The 23,214-nt window shown below is 44.3% G+C and overlaps 1 protein-coding gene and 2 non-coding genes across 3 annotated transcripts; all 3 read left to right on the forward strand.

Annotated features, from left to right (window-relative positions):
- The first annotated feature begins 1,917 nt into the window (after nucleotides 1-1,917).
- On the forward strand, nucleotides 1,918-1,989 carry TRNAT-CGU (transfer RNA threonine (anticodon CGU)). The gene has a single exon. It is a non-coding gene; the product is annotated as a tRNA-Thr (tRNA).
- Nucleotides 1,990-8,971: 6,982 nt separating this feature from the next.
- On the forward strand, nucleotides 8,972-11,547 carry LOC147963459 (uncharacterized). The gene has a single exon (XM_087528127.1). It carries the CDS (start codon nucleotides 9,457-9,459, stop codon nucleotides 10,921-10,923), a length of 1,467 nt encoding a protein of 488 aa, XP_087384253.1. The 5' UTR covers nucleotides 8,972-9,456; the 3' UTR covers nucleotides 10,924-11,547.
- A 7,032-nt stretch (nucleotides 11,548-18,579) lies between these two features.
- TRNAT-CGU (transfer RNA threonine (anticodon CGU)) lies at nucleotides 18,580-18,651 on the forward strand. The gene has a single exon. It is a non-coding gene; the product is annotated as a tRNA-Thr (tRNA).
- The last annotated feature ends 4,563 nt before the right edge of the window (nucleotides 18,652-23,214 follow it).

Genomic DNA, 23,214 nt, shown 5'->3' on the forward strand with positions numbered 1-23,214 from the left:
GATAGAGTAATAAATAAGAGCAATATACATGTTCATCTTGCTTACGCATATTCTTCATTTATGTGTTGTGGTATGTGATTTGTCATCTATGGGCGGATTGTTGTCATAATGATTAACTATTACTTTGACTCTGCATAAATATTGATGATGGTTTATGTTAATACACTGCCTTTGTAAGGTCCCTTGCGCATCATATTATATTAATATATAAGGTGATGCTTGCAGTTTTGTGATGTTTTTGTGTCCTTGTATATGGTTAAGAAATGGTTTTCCCACTTCTCTATTACTGTGAACTGCCTATAAGTTTGCCATGATCAATAGAACTTTAGAAGTACCTATATGTGAACATAATTTGATCATTGCAAACTCATTCCTTTGTAAAGTAGTAACACAAATTGGTAGCAAAAAGGATTGTAGACTATGTACGTCTGCTCAAACACATGGTGGCTTACTATTGATCGGAAGTCACTGGCTGATGGATGTCCTACCCTTCACCAAGGGTTTTGGCACTCGTCTACATGATTTTTGTAGTAGTGTCTGGCTCATCGGGGAGAAGAAAATATATCAAAGTATTAATTACATAGAAATTTTGTGCGCTAGCATTCATTTATGTTATTCAAAATTATTATTTATATATTTTAGTGTTTTTCTATCAACATGAAATCTTGGGCCCTTAAGATGTTTTGTGCTCATCTACCATCATTCATCATTACTCAATCTATTTTTATTTGTGATTTTTTAAGGAAAGATTCATCCGGTCACCTACCTCCCATACTACACATTATTTACACATTGTAGTATATTTAATTCTCAATAAGATGGTTGTGCTGACGTACACATTTAACATTATCCAATCTATCTGTCTTTATTAATGAAAGATGTGTCCCGCCACCTACCTCCCTTTCTGACTATTATATAAGAGAGATGATACACATCCTTAGCTCTGTACGTAGATACCATATATACTTCCTCTTCCCGTGCCACCAGTCAATGTTCCGCTCAAGTACAAGTCTCCTCCTCATCCATACAACATGTTACATTTCTTCGGCCTACCAATTTCTCTATGGAGGTGTCAAGAAGTTCCCAGTGATCTATCTCATCCAAGACCAGATTCCCGTAGCTAACATGCCGAGGTAGACAAGAAAGCGAGGCACGCTCACCAACCATCTCTATACGATCTGATATTACTCGTCGACTCATCCGTGATTGCTGTCTTGTCCTTGGCACGCTCATGTACTGCCCTGGCCGTTAGTTTGGACATCAGGGCTCGTTCTGCCTACTTGGTCGATCAATCATGGATCATATGGCTTAGGAATCTGTTGCTGCAGAGACTGCTACTTGTTTCAGGGATAGAGTAGGAATCCTTGGATTGTGTAGCTCTGTACGAGGTGAACAAAAATATTCAGCAATTGCGCCTTGTATTAGAAATCACACAACCGGTGTTCATTCCTGTGATACGAGCTGATTGATCTTTATACATAGCATATAGCATTGTGGTGCCCGATCAAGAGGATGCGAGTGGCATGGGCGTCCAAGCGAGAACATGTCTGTAGCTAGCAGGCTGCTCACTTGATGGTTTATGGTGTTTCCGTGTTCATGAACCACTTGAGCAGCACCATTTTCTCATTCAAACATTTGAATTTCATTTTGAGTGGATCAAAATAATGGACTGTCGTTTTGTGAAACTTTATAAACTAAATTAAATCCATCTGCATGTTGAGAAGTGAAGAGAGAAACAAAATATATCTGCTCTAGCCTCTAGGTAGTACGTAGCACTCACATGAACAGTGTACTTTGATTGGTCACAACTCATAGAAAAAAAATTCGCCTTTATGTATTCTAACTTGCGTCATGGAGGCCCGCAGTGTTAAGAGTATTACTATTAATATCGTGACAAGATTTGCATCCATCGCCAAAGCCTCCGTAGCATAGTGGTAGTGCGTTCCCTTCGTAAGGGAAAGGTCGTGAGTTCGATCCTCACCGGGGGCTTCAATTTTGTTTTCTTGCCAGTCTACTTCCCTTTCATCATGCAATAAAAACTTCCATTTTTTTTCGTGTCACTTGGATAACATTGTTCCATTACTTCATGTGTTCTCATCTCGCTTGGATAACATTGTACCAACCCCTTATTAACCTTTGTCGGCAAATTTGAGAACAACTTCCGTTTGAAGTTCTGAACATCGATTCATTTTTTTCTCATGGAAAGAAGTATCAGAAACATAGAAGGGGTGGCAAGAGAGCCAGTACAACGCCGCAAGGGGCTACAACATCGATTCACTGGTTTGCATTTTGTTTGGAAGAAGAGGCCGATGAGCCTTTGCGTGTAATTTACCATCAGTAATTAATCGTGCAGATCATGCAGTAGATTGCGCAATGAAAAAGAAACAGGATGGTCCTTTCCAAGATGAATTAAAATCCAAAAGTATTTCTTTTGCCAGATCAAAGCGAGAAAGAGAGACACGCACAAATGGACATGACTAAAAAAAAACAGGCAAGGCTCTCAAACATTGGCCCCCCTTGGTGCCATCCATCATCACCAATAAGCATCCGTCGTGCAGTTACATTTCAGGGCCAACGTTGTTGTTATTAGGGCTATACAGATCCAGCTGAAATGGTAGGGAGGAAAAGGAGGGCACATGGAAGGAAAACAGGGAGCTGCAGACAAACCCTCCTTGAGACCTCAATGCCAATGTTGCAGGCAACCTAGCGAGTTTTTCTTCTTGTCAGAGTAGTGTTGCTCACATCGCGGCGTAGAACGTCTTTGATGGCTCCTCTTCCGGAACCGCCTCCTTGTTTCTCCCTTGTGTGAATCTCCTCAGCAATCCATAGGCGGCCTTCGACTGATCCATCGGAACCATGTGGCCAGCATTGCGAACCTGCATTCGCACAGGCAGAAACAGATTACTTGTCGGTAATATATACCGACTATGTGTATGTAGACTCAGTTTTGTTCATCGTTGATTACTATTAAGTAGTAACACAAATACCAAAAAGAATTGTATACTATGTGGCCATGCCTTCGGTTTTTTTTCCTTTAAGTGGGAAGCATCACAATTGTGATGGATGTTTCCTTTCACTCTCCATACTATTCTCCTCAACTACCCGATGAATCACTACCAATCAGAAGTCGCCAAATGTTGTCCTACCTGTCACTGAAGGGGGTTTGGTGGCTTGTCTATACGATTTTTGTAGTATGGCTGGCTCATGGGGGAGAAGGAAACCGTATCATAAGTATTAACTACATAAACATTTTGTGTACTCCCTCTATCCATATATGGATGGGGGGGGGGGGGGGTACTAGCATTCATTTATGTTACTCGCAGTTATTGTTTACATACTTTATCTTATCTTTATATCAACATGAAATCCTGGGCCCCTAAGATGGTTTGTGCTCATGTGCCACCATTCATCATTACCCAATCTATCTTTATTTATGAAAGATTTATCCAACCACCTGCCTCCCATAGTACACATTATTTACATATATTGTAGTGTATCTTTTCTACCAACAATGAAATCTTGGGCATTTAATTCTCAAAATTGTTTGGGCTGACACACACGTTCGACATTATCCAATCTATCTAATTTTATTATTGAAATATTTGTCCTGCCACTTTCCTCTCTTACCGCCCATTATATAAGAGAGATGGCACACATCCTTAGCTCTTTAGATGTCCACTAGTCAAGTGTTCCACACACATACAGCTCTCCTCCTTGCCCAAACAACATGTTACATCTCTTCCTCATGTCAACTACTCTATCCTAAGTATGTGAGGGGTCAGGAAGCTCCCAACAATCTATCTCATCCATGGCCAGATTATCGTAGCTAACATACCAAGGTAGAAAAGATCGTCACACACGCCGACCCGCCATCTGTATACCAGTTTGGGAAAAGCATCGAGTTGTCTGTGATTGTTGCCTACTCCTTGGCACACTCATGTGCTGCCCTAACCGTTACTATCGGCATTGCCTCGCTGGTCGTCTACGTGGCTAACATGTCACAGATATGGCGTAGGTTCTTGTACCTTTAGAGATCGCTACTACTCATTTTGGGATGGAGTAGGAAATCGAGGGGCAGTGACTTATTGCAAAAAAAATCGCCTTTATGATTTCTAACTCGCATATACGAGTTGCATTGGAGTTTTTGGTACATGCTGCAACAAAATTTGAAGGATGAACTCTAATGCCAAAAATAACTTATGCCTAATATGTATGAATTGATGATGTGACACCATTGCATACATAGAGTAATACAAAAAAAATGTACTTTTATGTCTGGCATGCATGACTTGCTTATTGTCATGGTTGCATGGCTAGTAAAAACATGTAATGGGTTGTAGCTATTTAGGAATAGAAGATTATGGCTATACATATCTAGCTGAAATGTTAAGGGGGAAAAGAGGGCACATGAAAGGAAGACAGGAAGCTGTAGAAAAACACTCCTTGAGACCGCAATAGCAACGCGTGCATGCAACCTAGCAGGTTTTTTTCCTTTTTTAGAGTCAGTCATGTTTAGATCACGACGTAGAGGGTCGTCGATGGTCCTCTTTCGAAACCACCTCCTTGAGTTTCCCTTGCATGAATCTCCTCGACATTTTGAGGGCGGCCCTCGGCTGATCCATCAGAACCATGTGGACATCATTGTGAACCTGCATTCGCATGGGCACAAACAGACTACTTGTCGCTAATCTAGACTGAACATGTGTATCTAGACTCATTTTTGTTGCTTGATTTTTATTTAAGTAGTAACACAAATATCAAAAACAATTGTATGCTATGTGGCCATGCCTTCGGTTTTTTATTTTAAATGGCAAGTGTCATAATTGTGTTGAATGTTTCATTTCACTTTCCGGACTATTCTCCTGAACTACACGGTAAATCACTGCTAGTTGGAAGTCGCTGGCTGTTGGATGTCCTAACCGTCACAGGAGAGGGTCTTTGGTGGCTCGTCTATACGATTTTTGTAGTAATACCTGGCTCATGCTCATAGGGGAGAGGGAACACTAGTAGAAAATGGATCATTTGTCCCGGTTCAAGAGGGCCTTTAGTCCTGGTTATGGAACCGGGACTAAATGGTCGATACTAAAGGCCCCCCCTTTAGTCCCGGTTCTTATACGAACCGGAACTAAAGACCCTCCACGTGGCCGCTGGCTAGAACTCCACTTTAGTCCCGGACCGGAACTAAAGGTAATTTTACAAATTTTTTTAATTTTTTTTTAGTTTTTTTCCCGATTTTTAAATTTCTGAATTATTTTACAATTAATCTCTAATCACCCACCCCTCATCACTGCTCAATTTAATCTCTAATCATCCCTCATTATTCTAAATCATCTAACTTCCCGGCCGGTCACCCATCCTCTCACTACTCCAGCCTGAGTACGCTTAACTTTCGGGTTCTATTCCCCCTCGTTTCCAAGTCTGCACTTGTTGTTTTCCTGACAATAGTAAGATATCAATCCTATTAACCCTCAGGAGTTTAGCTTAAGCATGAAGTCATACATTTCACTGTTTGAGTTTGAAACTATTATTCTAAAAAACAATAATTATTTAGTAGCACTAATATTTCTTGAATAAGTAGTTTGACCACAATTTGGCCACAGTTTGACTAGATTTGACAAAAATTTGAACTAATTATTTAGTAACACTAATATTCTTTAATAATTATTTAGTAACACTAATACTTCTTGATTAAGTAGTTTGACCATAGTTTGACCAGATTTAACTAAAATTCAAAAAAAACTGAAATTTGAGCATAACTGTTTTTCCTTTTAAAATTTGAGGATTCAAAAAATTTGCAAACACGCCATAGGCAGTCAAAATCGGATGCAGATTTTCGTGCTGAACATTTTGATATTTTGTACGTTTTTTTTCGAGGTCATATGCAAAAGTTATAGCCGTTTTACTTTTTCATAACACTTTTATGCAAAACATGTCCAAATTTAAGTTTTTTAATTTTTCTAACTAGTAGATGTATTAATATAACTACATCTCGAAGGATTTTAATTTTTTTTAAGTTTTTATCATTTTCTTTTATTTTTTTCAAAACTGAAATGACGATGGGGGGGGGGGGGTAGAGTTTGAAAAATGGGCCCTTTAGTCCCTGTTCGTGTCTGAAACCGGGACTAAAGGTCCCATTTGAACCGGGACTGATGCCTTTAGCTGCTCGAACTGGGACTAATGCTCACATTAGTCTCGGTTCGTAATGCAACCGGGACTAATGTGTATATTGAGCTGTGACCAAAGCCCTGTTTTCTACTAGTGGAAATCATACCAACAGTTTTAACTACATAAATATTTTTTGAAGCTAGCATTCATTTGTATTATTCATGATTATTGTTTACATCTTTTACCTTACCTTTTCTATCAACATGAAATCTTGGGCCCTAAGAGCATCTCTAACAGACCCCTTAAAAGTAGGCAAACCCGTAAAAATGATGTTTTTCAGTTTTTGTTGTCAAAAAACACCTCGAATAGAGCCCGTAAAAATGGTTAAACCCGTAACTTTTTTCATGCCCCTGACAATCCACCCCACGACCCCTTTATTTATAAATTTCATGGCAAAACTGAGAGTGCCCTGAAAACCGGTCAGCGCTAGGCGACATGGAAATACTGCCGTGCGCACACGGGCTCCAGTGACCTTCCTGCACAAAACTCGCCAGAATCTCGGTGGAAACGCGGCCTGCGGAGGAATTTGCAGGAGAGGCGGCGGGGCGGCGACTCTGTGACATCGCGAGGCTTCATCCGCGCTGGTGTCCCTCATCCGACGTTGGCTGTCCCACATGTGTCGCGGAGGCTTCGATTGATTTAGCAGTGACGGGAGCTAGCTAGGAGCAGCTACAGTGACGGGAGCTAGCTAGCTCCTGGATCGATTCGATCGATCCATTCAAGCAGCTACGGCAACGGACGCTAGGGGCACTTCGTGCGAGCCGTCCTGAACGCCTGCGGCTCCGTATTTGGCCACTACATTCGATGTCCGCCAACTTTGTATGAGCGAGGGGTGGGATAGAAGCTGCATCATCAACGCATGCGAGGCGATGGCACGCGACTCGCGAGGCGACTGGGGAGGCGACCGCAACCACCACATCGACGTCGATTCCCACGACGGCGACGAGCTCCGATACGACGATACTCCCTGTACGGGCGGCGATCGACTCATCGACGACGAGCTTCGAGCGGGAGACAAATCTCGTGCTAGAGGAGTTCGAAGCAAGGGGAGAGGAGATCTCCAATTCGGCGGCGGATCTCGAGGGGACAGCGACGGTCTTCAACTGGATGACGCCTACTTCGACGACGGCCATGTCTACGACGACCGCGTTTTCGCCGACGATTCACGGGGCGGCGACGCGGGAGGAGATGACGCGGTCGAGGACGAAGCTTGGCGAGTTCAGTACATCCATAACCTGCTCCATGCTCGTTCAAGGTACGATTCAACGAATTCTGTTAATGGATGAGGAGGGGGGAATTATCGACAGCCGGGGTCTGAGAGATCGGGAGAAATTTTCATGGAGTTCGGAGGTTTGGTTTCCATGTCACGTGGCTCGGATGAGCGAGGAGGCCAAATTGGGGATTAAGAGCGGTGGGGGGGATTCCGAGGGAGGCGGACGCCATGAATGCGGGGGGGGGGGGGGGGGGTGGGTGGGAAATAAATCCCCCACCCCCGGAGGAGAGATGACCCACCCGAATCAAAAAATCCCCAACACCACTGACTCGTCATATCCAGATCCAGAGGGCGAGAAGGGCGACCTCGGCGACCATGGCCGACTGGCGGATGAAGATGGAGAGAGCGATGATGGAGCTTGCAAGTGGAGACGAAGCAAAGTTGGAGAGGGCGAGAGAGGTGGTGTCTTGGTTCGCCACCAGGAAGGAGATGAGGAGAGCGGCCAAGAGAGTCTTCAGAAATCTGACAGTGGAGGAGGACGAGCGGCTCACCCCGAATGGGATGACCACTCCGACTGGTGCGCCGGTGAGCTCGCTGGCGGCGCTGGTGTGGGCTATGGAGGAAACAGAGGGAGAGAATCAGGCGCAGAGGAGGAAGTGGTGGGCGTTCAGATCTCGACGCCGCTTCCCTGCTGGCCCGGAGGAGTTTGTGATGGGGGCTGTGATGGCCATGCCCACTCCTGGAACTCGCTGGGTACCCATCCAGATCGAAGACAGCGAGACAGAGACGGAGAAGGAGGAACCAGATCTGGGAGAGGGGACGAGCCAGCAGACGAAGGAGAAGGAAGAGAGAAAGAAGACGAAGGAGAAGAATGTCACTCCGTGCCGATCTCCACGCTTCCTGCGCCGCTCGCCAAGACTCCAGGAGGCGGCCAGATTCACGGCGGAGGGCTAGGCTTCTCCCCCGCCGGCAACCGCTTTTGGTTGCTGGCTGGGGAGGAGTCTGGTGAGGAAGACGGCGACTCATCAGATAGCCAAGGTGAGATTTTAGGATACCAGAAATATTTGTTAGATAAATGTCAAAACAAAATGACATTTTGTCATAGTAAAGACATTGGGGGCGAAAGTAAAAAGGTGAAAAGTAAAACAAAAAAGATAGAAGTTCATCATAACTCTAGTAAGACCAGAGAGACAGATGGGAGGATGAATCTGAATATAGAAGCTGCTAATAAGTAGCGAAACAATATAGATGGGATTTCAGTTATGAATAAGATGAAACAAAAAATAGATATACCAGATTTCTGGTCTGAGATAGGATTAGAGGAAGAGATTGTGGTTCTATCTACCTGTGAAATTAATACTGGACATTACAGTAGAAACACAGGGAAAAAGTATCGAAATAAAAAAATTGAAGTTGATGCCCAACTGGAAAGCTGGGCCGCGGATCTGGACTGGGATGATGGTCAGCCCGGCCCAATACAAGTGAAAGCGGGCTATGAGAATACGCTTTCAGGATCCTTTTCTTATCTCTACCCTACGGCCTATATAAAAGACAGGGAAGGGGGAGACTCAAAATTAGGGTTCATCGGGCCGCCGCAGAACAAAGGGCGAGTGGAGATGAATAGGTTTGGGGGAAGATTTGATGGAGGGAGAGGGAGATTCAATAGAGGGGAGAGAGAGGGATGGCAGTACAAAAGGAAAGAAGAGGGCGAAAATCATTACAGGAACCTGCCACCTTGGGAAGAAAGAAGAGATCTTGCTAGAGGAAGAGAGTCAGGACGGAGCCAAGAGAGACAAGAGGCCCGGCAAGAAGCAGCATCAGGAGGGAGAGGCGAAGATGAGGAAGGTGCGAAGAACAAGGACAAAAGGAAAGAGGAAGGGCAGAGGATTGAGTAGGGGAGCGCGTCTAGAGCTTTGGAGAAAGGTGGACAAGAGTTATTCCAACAACAACAGGTACTGCTCAATGCCCTACTAGCACAAATCTCACAAGGAAAAAATCTTGCTGGTGGTGAGGCAAATATCATATCTGAAGGTGGTACTGCTCAAGGCAGCGGGGGGAGTGAAATCAGAGACAGTGGGATGAACAGAGGGATGCCTGACCCCAGGAGCGTAGGGACACAAGGAAGAGAAGCCCTGATGAGCTACAACACAGGTGGGACTCAAAGGCAGAGGAACTTTGGTGCTGGGGATGGAGATCCCTATACTAACAGAAGCCTGCAGGAGGGAGGAAGGACAGGAATAGGGGGGCAGAACAAAATGTTTTGCAACAAATGCAAGGAAATCAATCACTTGACTAAAGATTGCCCTCTGGGACATTGTGTGATATGTGGCAAGAAAAACCATGTCACAGATGAGTGCAACTGGTTGAAACAAATCAAGCCTGTACCCAAATTTGTTGGATATGCTGCAAGGGGGCTGGGCGTGCTACTGGTTCAGAGTGCTAAGGAAGTCTTGGAAATGGAAAACCCTAACCCTATGGCCATAATCACAGTGGTTTCAGGGACAATCAATGAAACACAGTTGGTTGACAGACTACATTATATGTTTAACTGGAATTGGCAGTGGAGGTGCAAGAAACAAGGAGAAAATGCCTTCTTGGTCAGATTCCCAAATAAAGGAAGACTAGTGGAGCTGAGTAAGTGCAATGATTTCACATTGTTGGGTTCTGGAGCTGTGATAAATGTCAAGGGATGGAGCTTTGATTCTCAGGCAGTAGGTAAGCTTCACACTATATGGGCACTGTTTGGGAAGGTTCCAGAATGCTTTAGGCACTTCTTTGGGATGTGTGAAGTGGCTGCAACCCCGGTGCCTGTGCTAGAAATTGATATGAACACTATTGCCAAGGAGAAGATCAGAGCTAAGGTTGGAATAAGAGACTATGACAAAATACCAGCCTTCACCGAAATCACTGACAAAGACTTGATGATATATAAGATTGTTCCTAAGCTGGAGAGTGTGGTGGAAATGGGATGGTATGGAGAACATATAAGACAGGGGAAGGAGAGTTCAGATGGAGACAATGATGAGGAGACTCTGAGAAAAAGACACAAGGGAGGAGATGAGGGAGGACTTGGAAATAAAGAGATGATATCTTTGGGAAGCTTGGGATTATCTCAATTTGAGGAGATGAAAAAGAAGAATGAGGAGATTGTAAGAATTCAAAAAGAACAAATGCTGGAGATGGAGGCAAGAAAGAAAGTGGAAAACTGCATGGAAATGATCATGAAAAAGGTGGCTGACCTAGAAGAAGACAAGGCAAGACAAAAAGCACTCAAAATGAAAGAGGAAAAGAAGATTATGGAATTAGAACAGGACAAAAAAACTCTTATGGATCTTATTAACAAACAACAGGGTGTGATTGATAAATGTGTGGATAAAATAGAAATGTGGGAAGCTAGAGAAAAAGAAATGGAGGAGATCACTGATGCTGATCTGTGGATTTTGGACTCAGAAAAAAGGGAGAAGATGATCACAATAACTACAACGAGGCAGTGGATTACAATGCTAGCCAGGAATCTATGTCCTTTGGCACTAAGGTGGGTGTGAAGACAGGGGAGAAAGACACAGACAATAATGAGACAGAAGAGGAGCAGCTGAGGAGGTGTGGGAGACTGGCTGGCAAACAAGATGCCGAGATTGAAGAGTTGGCCAAAGAAAGAGTTGTTGCTAAGGACAACTATGGTAAGTATCATAATTTAAATTGTCACAAAACATCATTGCTAGATATGGCAGACCAGATTGGGATTGATTTGGGGTGTTCCATTAACATGATTGAATCCAATCTGGATATGATAGATAAAATGGAACAATGTAGAAGAGACTTCTACTTACAGCATATATGCAAACAGAAAGAGAAGGAAGGTCATTCTGATGAACCTAACCTTATTGATATTGGAGATACAGACCTCGCAGAAATATGTTCTAATGAGGACAATTCTGATGCTGAGCTAGAAATGGACCACTTCACTCATCTTAAAAAATTCTTTACTAAAACAAAAAGAAATAGCTTGAACTCACCAGTATTTTCCTGTGGGAAGGCAGCTAGTAGATTTGGAAAAGGGAAGAAGAAACATAAAATAGTTTAGAAGGGTGACAATGATAGAGATGTTCTGGAATGTTAGAGGAATTGGAAAAGATAGTAAGAAATTTTTTATTAAGGAAAGCATTATTAACAGGAGACTGGATTTTGTTGGGATCCAAGAAACTATTAAAGGGGACTTTTCAAAGAATGAACTACACAATTTGTGTGGGGGAAGAAACTTTGAATGGAAATGGTCCAAACCAAGGGGAAAATCTGGAGGGATCCTAGTGGGTGTTAATTGTGACAATTTTGATGTTATTAACACAAAAATGGGGGCTTATTTTATTAGGATATTGGTTTTTGACAAAAAAAGTAAATTTGAATGGAACCTTATAGTAGTATATAGGGATGCACAGCCTGCTGGCAAAACTGCCTATTTGGCAGAGATGTCTAGACTATATCAAGGCTGTTCCTCAGTACCCATGATGATTGGGGGAGATTTTAATATTATCAGAAACAACACTGAAAAAAAACAAACCCACTGGTACTGACCACTGGAGTTTTGTGTTTAATGCTATTATTGAACATGCTGGATTGAGAGAAATACCTTTGGGGGGAGGAAATATACTTGGGCCAATAACCAAGAAGACCCCACTTATGAAAAACTAGATAGGGTACTCATCTGTCCTGATTGGGAAGAGAAGTATCCTTTAACTACTGTTCAAGCTTTAGAAAGAGAGCTGTCAGATCATACACCACTGATTGTGGACTCTGGTGACAAAAAGAATAGTAATGTCATTTTTAGATTTGAGAATGCTTGGATGCTCAAAGAGGGATTTAAGGAATATGTCTATAAGATATGGAATATGCAGGTGGGGGGGGGTATATTGGATAGATGGAAAAAGAAACTAAGAGTTTTTAGACAAAAAGTGAGAGGATGGATACTAAACTCAGATGCAGTAGATAGAAAAATCAAAAAAGATATAATGAGTAGATTGGATGATATAGACAAAAAGGTAGAGATTATGGGTTTATCAGCTACAGACAGGATTGAACAGAAGGAACTAAGAAAACAACTGGGGAGGTTGCTGAAACAGGAGGAAATTAAATGGCTACAGAGATATAAAGACAAGGAAATTAAAGATGGAGATAATAACTCTAGGTATTATCATGCCAAAGTAAATGGAAGAAGGAGAAAAAATAGAATTTTTTCCTTGAACCAGGAAGAAGGGGTGATTGAGGGAGATGATGAATTGACCAAATACATTACTAATTTTTACAAAGTATTATTTGGCCAACCTGAAGTTTCTACTGTGAACTTAAATATACAAGAGGCCCCTGGCATTACAGATGAACAGAGTAAAACTCTGATTGAACCTTTTAATATGCAAGAATTTCATGAGGTGGTTTTTGCCATGGAGAGAAACAAAAGTCCTGGACCTGATGGCCTGCCAGTGGAATTCTATCAAGAATTTTGGGACCTGGTGAAGTGGGAGTTAAAAGAACTATTAGATGAATTCCACTCTGGCAAGCTAGACATCTCTAGGCTGAATTATGGTATTATAACTTTGGTGCCAAAAATAAAAGATGCTAGACAAATCCAAAAATTTAGACCTATTTGCTTACTAAATGTGAGCTTTAAAATTATTACTAAAGTGCTGATGAACAGATTGAGCAAAGTGATCAGACCAATTATCTCCCCAAATCAAACAGCCTTTATAAAGGGAAGATATATTATGGAAGGAGTTGTGGTGCTGCATGAAGCACTTAACTCCATACACAAAAAGAAACAGAGTGCTCTCTTGTTCAAAGTAGATTTTGAAAAAGCATATGATAAGATAAAATGGCCCTTTGTATATAAAATGCTGAAACTTAAGAAATTCCCTGATAAATGGTGTGATATGGTTATGCAAACCATGGTAGGAGGACATGTGGGAGTAAAGGTCAATGATGAAATAGGACCTTACTTTAAAACATTTAAAGGGTTGAGACAAGGGGATTCCCTGTCACCATTACTCTTTGATATTGCTGCGGATGCCTTAGCTATTATCTTGGATAACGCAAAAAGAGGAGGGTTTGTGAAGGGAGTCCTCTCTGAATTAAATGATTGTGAGGTAAATATGCTCCAATATGCAGATGATACAATTTTTCTGTTACAAGATGATGAGAACAGTGCAAGGAACTTAAAATTCATTTTAACTGCTTTTGAGCAGATGTCAGGATTGACTATAAACTTCCACAAGAGTGAGATTTTCTTATTTGGGGAGGCAACTAAAAAAACCAAAATATACCAAGACATTTTCACATGTGAAGTTGGGGGGATGCCTATAAAATATTTAGGCTTACCAGTAGCAGATGTCAGGCTGGGTAACAAATTTTGGAAGGGGGTTACTGAAAAAATTGAGAAAAGATGTGCATGCTGGCAGGGGAGACTTCTCAACATGGCTGGGAGGGTAACCCTAGTGCAAGCTTGCCTGACCAATATACCTTTATTCATGATGTCTTTCTATCCTCTACCTGTAGGAGTAAGGAAGAAAGATGATTTTTTCAGAGCCAGATTAGTGTGGCAGGAAGATGAAAATAAAAAGAAATATCACCTGGTTAATTGGAAGACCTGCTGTATGCCAAAAGATTTGGGGGGGCTGGTATCATTAATTTGGATATTATGAACAAATCCCTCTTAGCTAAGTGGTTATGGAAACACTATTAGGAAAAGGCCTACTAATGGCGCACTAGTTTTGCCTACTAATGGCGCATCACTGGTGCGCCATTACTAGCACGCCATTAGTAATTTTTGCTAATGGCGCACCACTGGTGCGCCATTAGTATCTGGTATACTAATGGCGCACCACTGGTGCGCCATTAGTATAGGCCACGGTGCGCCATTAGTACAGGCCACTGGTGCACCATTAGTATAGACCATGGTGCGCCATTAGTATTTTTGAATTTTGAAGGCGGGAAAATAGTAGTGGCGCACCGTCTAATCCCCACCGTGCGCCATTGCTATTTTTGAATTTTGAATTTGGATCTGGATTGCGATTTTTTGCCCATTTTTTGCTCGTTTTTTTGCTCATTTTTTTGCACGATATTATTTCAAATTTTGTTCCCGTTTTTGGATCTTGTACGTTCTTTTGCCGTGTTCTTTTGCCGGAGAGGAGGAGGAGGAGGTGACCGGAGAGGCGCTCGCCTACATCGCCGGAGAGGAGGAGGAGGTAGCCGGAGAGGAGTTCACCGGAGCATCGGAGAGGAGGAAGGAGAAACCATGAGGAGATGGGAGGAGAGGAGGGAGGAGGAGCTCACCGGAGAGGAGGGAGGAGGAGCTCACCGGAGAGGAGGGAGGAGGAGCTCACCGGAGATGAGGGAGGAGGAGCTCACCGGAGATGAGGGAGGGGGAGCTCACCGGAGAGGAGGGAGGAGGAGCTCACCGGAGAGGAGGGAGGAGAAATCGTGAGGGGAGGGGAGGGGAGGAGAGGAGGGAGGAGGAGCTCACCGGAGAGGAGGGAGGAGAAATCGTGAGGGGAGGGGAGGGGAGGAGAGGAGGGAGGAGGAGGTCGCCGGAGAGGAGGAGGAGGTCGCTGGAGAGGAGGAGGAGGAGGTCGCCGGAGAGGAGGAGGGTAGTATGGTGGAAGAGAGAAGGGAAGATGGAGTGGAGGAAAGGAGGAGATGGAGTGGAGGAGAGGAGAGGAGGGGATGGAGTGGAGGAGAGGAGAGGAGGCGGGAAGATACTAATGGCGCACCATGGGCAGGTGCGCCATTAGTATCTTTTTTTTAATTTTTTTGACTTATTTTAAATTTTGAAGGCGGGAAGATACTAATGGCGCATCATGGGCAGATGCGCCATTAGTAACTTTTTTTTATTTTGTTGACCTATTTTGAATTTTGAAGGCGGGAAGATACTAATGGCGCACCATGGGCAGGTGCGCCATTAGTAACTTTTTTTTATTTTGTTGACCTATTTTGAATTTTGAAGGCAGGAAGATACTAATGGCGCACCATGGGCAGGTGCGCCATTAGTAAGTTTGAATTTTTTTGCCTCTCGAGATCTTAATGGCGCACCTGTTAAATTCGGATGTAACTTTTTGAGTAGATGATTTTTCATATAAAAAACTTTTTCATCCGAGTTAGTATGCAAAAGTTATGCCCATTTTTACAAATTCTCGAGAGATTTTGCAAATGAAGTCGAAATTCATATTTGCAAATTTTCCCAACAACTAGACCACATATCACATGGGAAACTTATTTTTTTTTATTTTTTTGACATTTTCATCATTTTCTTTTATTTTTTTTTAAACTGAAAAGGCGATCCGGGGGGGTGCATTCGGTGGAAGTGGTGGCCAAGTTACTAATGGCGCGCACCACTCCCACGGTGCGCCATTAGTAGTTTTGACAAAAATTTAAAAAAAAATTAAAATCTTTTTTTACTAATGGCGCACCACATCCATTAGTAATGGTGCACCACTCCCACGGTGCGCCATTAGTAGTTTTGAAAAAATTAAAAAAAAATTACTAATGGCGCACCGTGGACATGGTGCGTCATTAGTGTCTACCACACTAATGGCGTACCAACACATGGTGCGCCATTAGTATATAGTAATGGCGCACCACATGTCTGGTGCGCCATTAGTGTCAACTCCATCTATAGCCCTTTTCCTAGTAGTGAAAATAGAAACTGAATCTGGAACCTGGGTAAACATTTTGAAATCTAAATATATCCAAAACAGATGCTTGGCAGGGTTGGAAAAAAAGCCAGGAGACTCCCAATTTTGGTGCAGTCTAATGGATATTAAGAGAATTTATTTTCAACATGTAAAAAAAGACTTGGTGATGGAAAAGAAACCAGGTTTTGGGAGAACTGGTGGGTTGGGGCTAGACCTTTGAAGGACGTATACCCCAGACTATATAACATTAGCTTCGACCACAATATCTCTGTGGCAGAAGCAGTAAACAAAGGGTGGCAGGGTTTTAGCTTCAGGAGGAATCTAAATACAGAGGCTAATGAACTCTGGACTAGCCTTAAGCAGAGATGTGAATCTGTCAGGATGCATGGAGGAACAAATCGACCTATGTGGATGCTGACTAAAAATAGACAATTTTCAGTTAAATCTTTATATTCCTTTCTGATAAATCAGGGTGTGGGGTACCCACATAAATTCCTGTGGAAAACTAAGGTGCCGTCGAAAATCAAAATGTTTCTTTGGTTGATGAACAAAAAAAGCATATTGACAAAAGATAATCTACTTAGAAAAGGGTGGAAAGGTGCGAAGGAATGTGTATATTGTGGTAAGATAGAAACTATCGACCACTTATTCTTTGACTGCTCTGCAGCTAGACTAGTTTGGAGTCTGATCAAATGCGCTTTCGATCTCAGGCGATGCCCCACGGACCTGGACGATTTTCTGGGGAGATGGTTAAAATCCTTTAAAAATCCAGAAAAAGGAATGGTTTTAGTGGGGAGCGCAGCTATTTTCTGGGCTCTTTGGAAATGTAGAAATGATATAATTTTCAGGTCGAAAAAGATATATGACCCAATGATTTTTGTCCGGTTGATGTGTAACTGGATTGTGGATTGGTCAATTTTGCAGAAAAAAAAGCCGGAGGAAAGAATAATGCAGCTGGGAGCAAGACTAATCGAGCGGGTGGCAAATGAAATCTATAAGGCGACGCAAGGATGGAGGCTGGGGGTTCGTCGCTTGGAGTCCCAATGAAGACCAGCTTCTTTTTTCCTTTATGTCGATTTGTGTTTCTTCATACTGGTGACTCGGTTAGTTGTTGGTGATGGATGTAAGGATCGACTCCTTGCCCTGGTCGTAGGGGGTCGGGACAAATGTAATCGATAAAACTGTGTGGTGTCCTTGGGGTGCGTTGTATGAGACTACTAAACTCTGCTTTTGGTTTCGTTAATGAAATCGGAGGACAACCTCTTTTATTCAAAAAAAACTTTGTAAGAGCGAGCTAGCTGATCATGTACACAGAAAAGAGGAAGAAGAAGACGTGGGAAAAAAAAAGTGAATATTCGGTTTTACAGTTTAAGTTTGAGGGATCTGTCCGGCCGCAGCTCAAACCGACCCTTGAAATGTATTTTCTGCGAATTGAAAACCGCGTTTTTAGTTCCGCGGTTTAAGAGGTCTGGTAGAGATGCTCTAAGATGGTTTGTGCTAAGTACCACCATTCATCATTACCCAATCTATCTTTATTTATGGTTTACTTATGAAAGATTCATCCGGCCACCTGCCTCCCATACTACACATTATTTACATATTGTATTTCTATCAATATTGATATCTTGGGTATTTAATTCTTAAGATGATATGTCGACTCAGTCTCTCAAAGATGCTCATAGGGATAGGTGTGCGTGTATGCCTTCATACGGATGAGTGTATGCGCGTATGTATAATCGCTTGCGTCTGTACTAATATCTTGGGTATTTAATTCTCAAGATTGTTTGTGCTGACACACACACACACACGTTTTCCACATTATCCAATCTATCAAGCTTTATTATTCAAAGATTTGTCCTGCCACTTGCCTCCCTTACTGCCCATTATATAAGAGGGATGATGCACATCCTTAGCTCTATAGATGCCATATATACTTCATTTTCCCTGCCACGAGTCAAGTGTTCCACACACATATACAACTCTCCTCCTCGCCCAAACAACATGTTACATCTCTTCCTCGTGCTAACTATACTCTATCCTAAGCATGGGAGGTGTCAGGAAGCTCCCGACGAATTATCCCATCCACGGCCGGATTACCGTAGCTAGCATACCAAGGTAGTCAAGATCGTCGCACACGCCCACCCACCATCTGTGTACCAGTTTGCGTAAATCATGGACTCGTCAGTGACTGTTGCATGCTTCTTGGCGCGCTCATGTACAGCCCTGACCGTCGCTATCCACATCAGCCCACTGGTTGTCTACGGGGTTGGTCCATTGCAGATGTGGCTTAGGTTCCCGTACCTGGAAAAATCGCTGCTACTCGTCTCAGGGATGGTGTAGGGACCCTGCATAGCAACTCGTGGCTCAAAAAATCGCCTTTTTGTCTTGTAGCTCCCGTGTACGATCTGCATTTGGAGTTTTTCGTACATGCTGTATGCTGTAAGCTTTTGACATTGACACTCACCGGAGCACGTATGCAGATACCACTATTAACAAAGATTGTTCTGCGCCCCATCCATCGAAGCCTCCGTAGCATAGTGGTAGTGCGTTCCCTTCGTAAGGGAAAGGTCGTGAGTTCGATCCTCACCGGGGGCTTCAATTTAGTTTTTGCCTTTTTTTTGCTGCGTATTTTTTCATCTATCTTCAAACCATTCTTTTATCTTCTTCATCCGCATCCAAGCACCGACTTCTCTGATCTCGCTTGGATAACATTGTGCCAACCCGTGGCACAATGTGAGAACCACTTTGCTTCCCATGGTGCATCTGAAGTTCTGAACATCGATTCAGTGGTCTGCATTTTGTCTGGAACAAGGGGATGATGAGCCTTTGCCTGCGAATCTTCGGTCAGTAGTCATGCAGATCAGGCAGCAAATTGCCCAAGAGAATCAAACAGTTTGTGGCCCTTTCAAAGATGAAATAAAAGCCTGAAAGTGTTTCTTTGGCCAGATCAAAAGGGGGACACACATATGGACACGATTGAAACACCGGGAAAATAAGAGATGGTACATGGAAGGGAAACAGGATGCTTTTTTTCGAAAAGGAGGAATACCCCCGGCCTCTGCATCTGGATGATTCATACGGACACTTTATTGATTATAACACAAGACCTTACAAAGTCGTACAACAGTAAGACCAAAGCCACCATCTTCACAACCTCTATCGCTACTCCTATCTAACTGATGAAGGGCCGCTGATGGTCTGGGCCTAATACCAAACAGACCTCGCAGCCAAACCTAACATCTGAGACCTGAGGTCCCAACCAGGACACCTTCCGGGTATGGGCACCCACCAGTCCGGCGTGCTCTTCAACCAGGCCCCCTGCCGGATATGAGGCCGCCGCAGCCACGTACCATCAATCCATTTTCAGAGCTGTACTGTAGCATGAACCGTGCCAGGCCTCTCTGCCATCGACGCCACCACGACGCCAGACAGCGCCACCATCCTGCGCTCGTCCATCATCACATGCCCACCGGCGATACCCCTACTGGTCCATGCCGCCGAGACTCGCCATTGTCGACGTACCAGATGCCACGCCGCTCCTCCGACGTGAACACAAAAAACAGGACACGCCCTAAAGATACAAGGGGCACTCTGCACAACATGAAAGCCGCCGCAAGCAGTTGCAGAAATCCAGCCGGCAGCCAAAGCCCCCACCTTCATGAGCCCACACCCGAATCCTAGCTCCCCAGGCAACGCCTCCAAGGAGGGGATGACGCCCATGGCGCCACCGCTGCCCAATCCAGACCGGATTTTGGGTTTTCACCCGGGAGAGGACCGGAGGTGACAAGAATAAGGACCACGACACCGCCTTCAGGAAGGATGCGTCGCCCGAAGCCGACGCCGCTGTCGAGCCGAACCAGCCGGCCTAGGGTTTCCCCCGGTCCCAATCTGCACCACCATCCCCAGAAGCACCGGAACCAGCAGCATCCACCGGCCACAAGCGCAAAGGGGAAGGAGCGGGAAGGAGGGAGTAGCAGGCCTCCAGATCTGGAGAGGACGAAGGCCCCCGAACTGCCGCCGCCAAGCGCCGACTCCCCACCACCCGAGCGGTCGAGGACGCCGGGCAGAGTCCCCGCGCACACCGTCCAGAGCGCGAACGGCGGCGCCGAACCAGCAGGGGCCGCCGCCCCGTGGATCCAGATCTCCGCGAAGGGACGATGAAGGCCTCGCCGCCACCATCCTCGGCAGCCGCGCGACGCATCGGCGGCTCCTCTAGTGGCGACGAGGAGGAGAAGAAGGGGGAGGGGGACCGCCGCCGGCGGCTAGGGTTAGCCGCCCGTGTCGCCCCTGTTGGAGCGACACGGGGGCGGGGGGGGGGGGGGGGGGGGGGTCGGTGAACAAGTTTACTTTTTGCTAGCCCGCTAAGCCCCAAAAAAATGGCAAACAGGAAGCTACTATCCCTTTTTGAGTCAGCGCCGATCACATTGCGGCGTAAAACGTTGTCGCTCGCTCCTCTTCGGGAACCGCTTCCTTGCATTTCCCTTGGTGAATCTCCTCGGCATTTCAAGGGCAGCCTTCAGTTGGTCCATCGGAACCATGTCAGAAAGCTACACAGGCCAAAAACAATACCTGTCAGTAAGCTACATAGGGCAATATAAGACTAGCTTCTTAAAAAATTAATTTGGAGCAGTAGGTATTGAGATAAAGTGAAGAAAAGGGTGCTTGATCACAAACGTTGATGAAACTGAGTGCCTCATGGCTCTTCCAAACTCCAGCTTGGGCTTTGTCTACCAAAATCGGTGCATCCGGAGATTCCGTAAAGTCTTTCTGGCCAGACCATTCCATGGAGTGAACCCATGCACCTTGAGTTTCCTGCTCAAACATAAACACTATTTTACAAGTGATAAGTTGATATATTAACTACTCCCTCCGTCTGGAAATACTTGTCCTAAAAATGGTTGTATCTAGACTTATTTTAGTTATAAATATATCCATTTTATTCATTTCTAAGACAAGTATTTCCGGACGGAGGGAGTACAATGCATCAAATAATCTGACGACGGATGTGTGAGACAGTGAAGAACATGGAACTGTTTTTCGTTACACATGTTTCATAAAATGGGATGCAGTCTTCGTGTCTTATTCACCAAAAAAGGATTGATAGTGAAGTTGCAATTTGCAGTGAAAACTCAACGTCCTGATATTCTCAAGCTTCTCCCAAGGCAATGTCTTATATATTACCAATTTTTTTCAGTCTCAGAACAGTTATGCTAGTTATGGCTTGGGGGGTTGCAATGGTAGCAATACAGTACTGGTGCTAGTATCCTGTCGAGGAAACACCCAGCTATGTGCGGCTACCGGCTAGTTACAAATGGAAGGCACCGGAGTACTTCGTCATTATCCAGTCTATCTTTACTTATGACAGATTTATTTTGGCCACCTGCCTCCCTAGATGCCAATCATGCCATATATACTTCCTCTTCTCATGCCACAACTAAGTAAAGAGAGAGATGATACATATCATTCACTCCTTAGATGCCATATATACTTCCTCTTCTCATGCCACAAGCTAAGTAATGCGCTCACATACAACTCCCCTACTCCCTCCTCGTCCAAACAACATGTTACATCTCCTCCTTGTGATTTTGGCCTATTAGTTATTTAGTTACTCTATCCTGAGCATGGGAGGCGTCAAGAAGTTCCCTATGATTAATCTCATCCTCCCTCATTTTGCCTACCATTTCACGGCCGGATTCTCACGGCTCACACACCGTGGCATACAACCATGTTGTACAAGCCCACCTGCCATCTGTATCTGAGCTGTCATGAATCGTCGACTCATCTGTGACCTTTGTCTAGTCCTTGGCGCACTCATCTACTTCCCTGACCCATACTATCGCCACTCAGAGTCTGGTTGCCTACGTGGGTGATCGGTGATATGGCTTCGATTTCTGAAGCTGCTGCTGCTCGTTACTGGTATGTGGTGCGGAACTACAAATCATGGGACAAAGTTGCTCTGTAAAAATGCAGAAAGAAATCTGCTTTTCTGCCTTGTAACTACATTTGGAATGTTTGGGTAAATACCATCACTTCATGTCGAAGCCTTCGTAAGGGAAAGGTCGTGAGTTCGATCCTCACCGGGGGCTACACTTTTCTATTTTCTTTTTGCCCTTTTGCTTCTCCTCATTCTGTTTTCTTATTCATCCCCATCCAAGCAACCATCCTACTGGCTTCCATTTCTTCATGTCACAACGCTTCATCATCCAAATCAATTGTAATACCTTTCGTGTTCTAGTCTCACTTGGCCAACCTTTTCTCCCATGTTGCCTAAGGATTCTTCTGTTGCTTGCCACAGCGTGTCAGTTTTCTTGTTGGCAAAATCTGAGGACAACTTTGTCTCCCATCATAGGTGTAAACATTGATCAGAATTTCGTTTCGAAGAAGGGGATGATGAGCCTTTGTGTGCGAGTCCCAGTGAATGGTCCTTCCCAAGATGAAATAAACCAGATATTATATCCTTGGCCAGATCAGAGAGACAAAGAGAGAGACGCACATGCATGGACATGGACATGATTAAAACATCAGCCAAGGCTCCGAAACATCACCCCCCATGGTGCAGTTACATTTTCGGGCCAACGTTCTTGTTATTAGTGGCTATACATATCCAGCTGAAACTGGGGAAAAAGATGGGTACATGGAAGAAAAAACAAGAAGCTACAGACATACACTCCTTGAGACCGCATCGGCCACAGCCCACAGGTACAGGCTACCTAGACAGTTTTTCCCCAATTGCTTGGTCGGTGCCGGTCACACCGCGGCGTAAAACATCGTCGCTGGCTCCTCTTCAGGAACCTCTTCATTCAGTTTCCTCAGCATTTCGAGAGCGGCCTTCGGCTGGTCCATTGGAACCATGTGGCCGGCACTGTGAATCTGCATTTGGACAGAACAAACACAATACCTGTCAGTAATCTACACAGGCCATGTACCTAGACTGGCTTCTTCTGAATTATTTTGCAGCAGTAGTGTCGGTGTCAAAACCGGCGGATCTCGGGTAGGGGGTCCCGAACTGTGCGTCTATGCCGGATGGTAACAGGAGGCAGGGAACACGATATTTTACCCAGGTTCGGGCCCTCTTGATGGAGGTAAAACCCTACGTCTTGCTTAATTAATATTAATGATATGGGTAGTACAAGAGTAGATCTACCACGAGATCAAAGA

Source organism: Triticum urartu, chromosome 6A, assembly GCF_056163025.1.
Source record: "Triticum urartu cultivar PI428250 chromosome 6A, HENAU_Tu73, whole genome shotgun sequence".
In the NCBI taxonomy this organism is placed as follows: domain Eukaryota; kingdom Viridiplantae; phylum Streptophyta; class Magnoliopsida; order Poales; family Poaceae; genus Triticum; species Triticum urartu.

Bases quoted from the DNA above. Each gene is read 5' to 3' on its own strand.
- LOC147963459 (XM_087528127.1), top strand. From the start codon at position 9,457: ATGAACAGAGGGATGCCTGACCCCAGGAGCGTAGGGACACAAGGAAGA.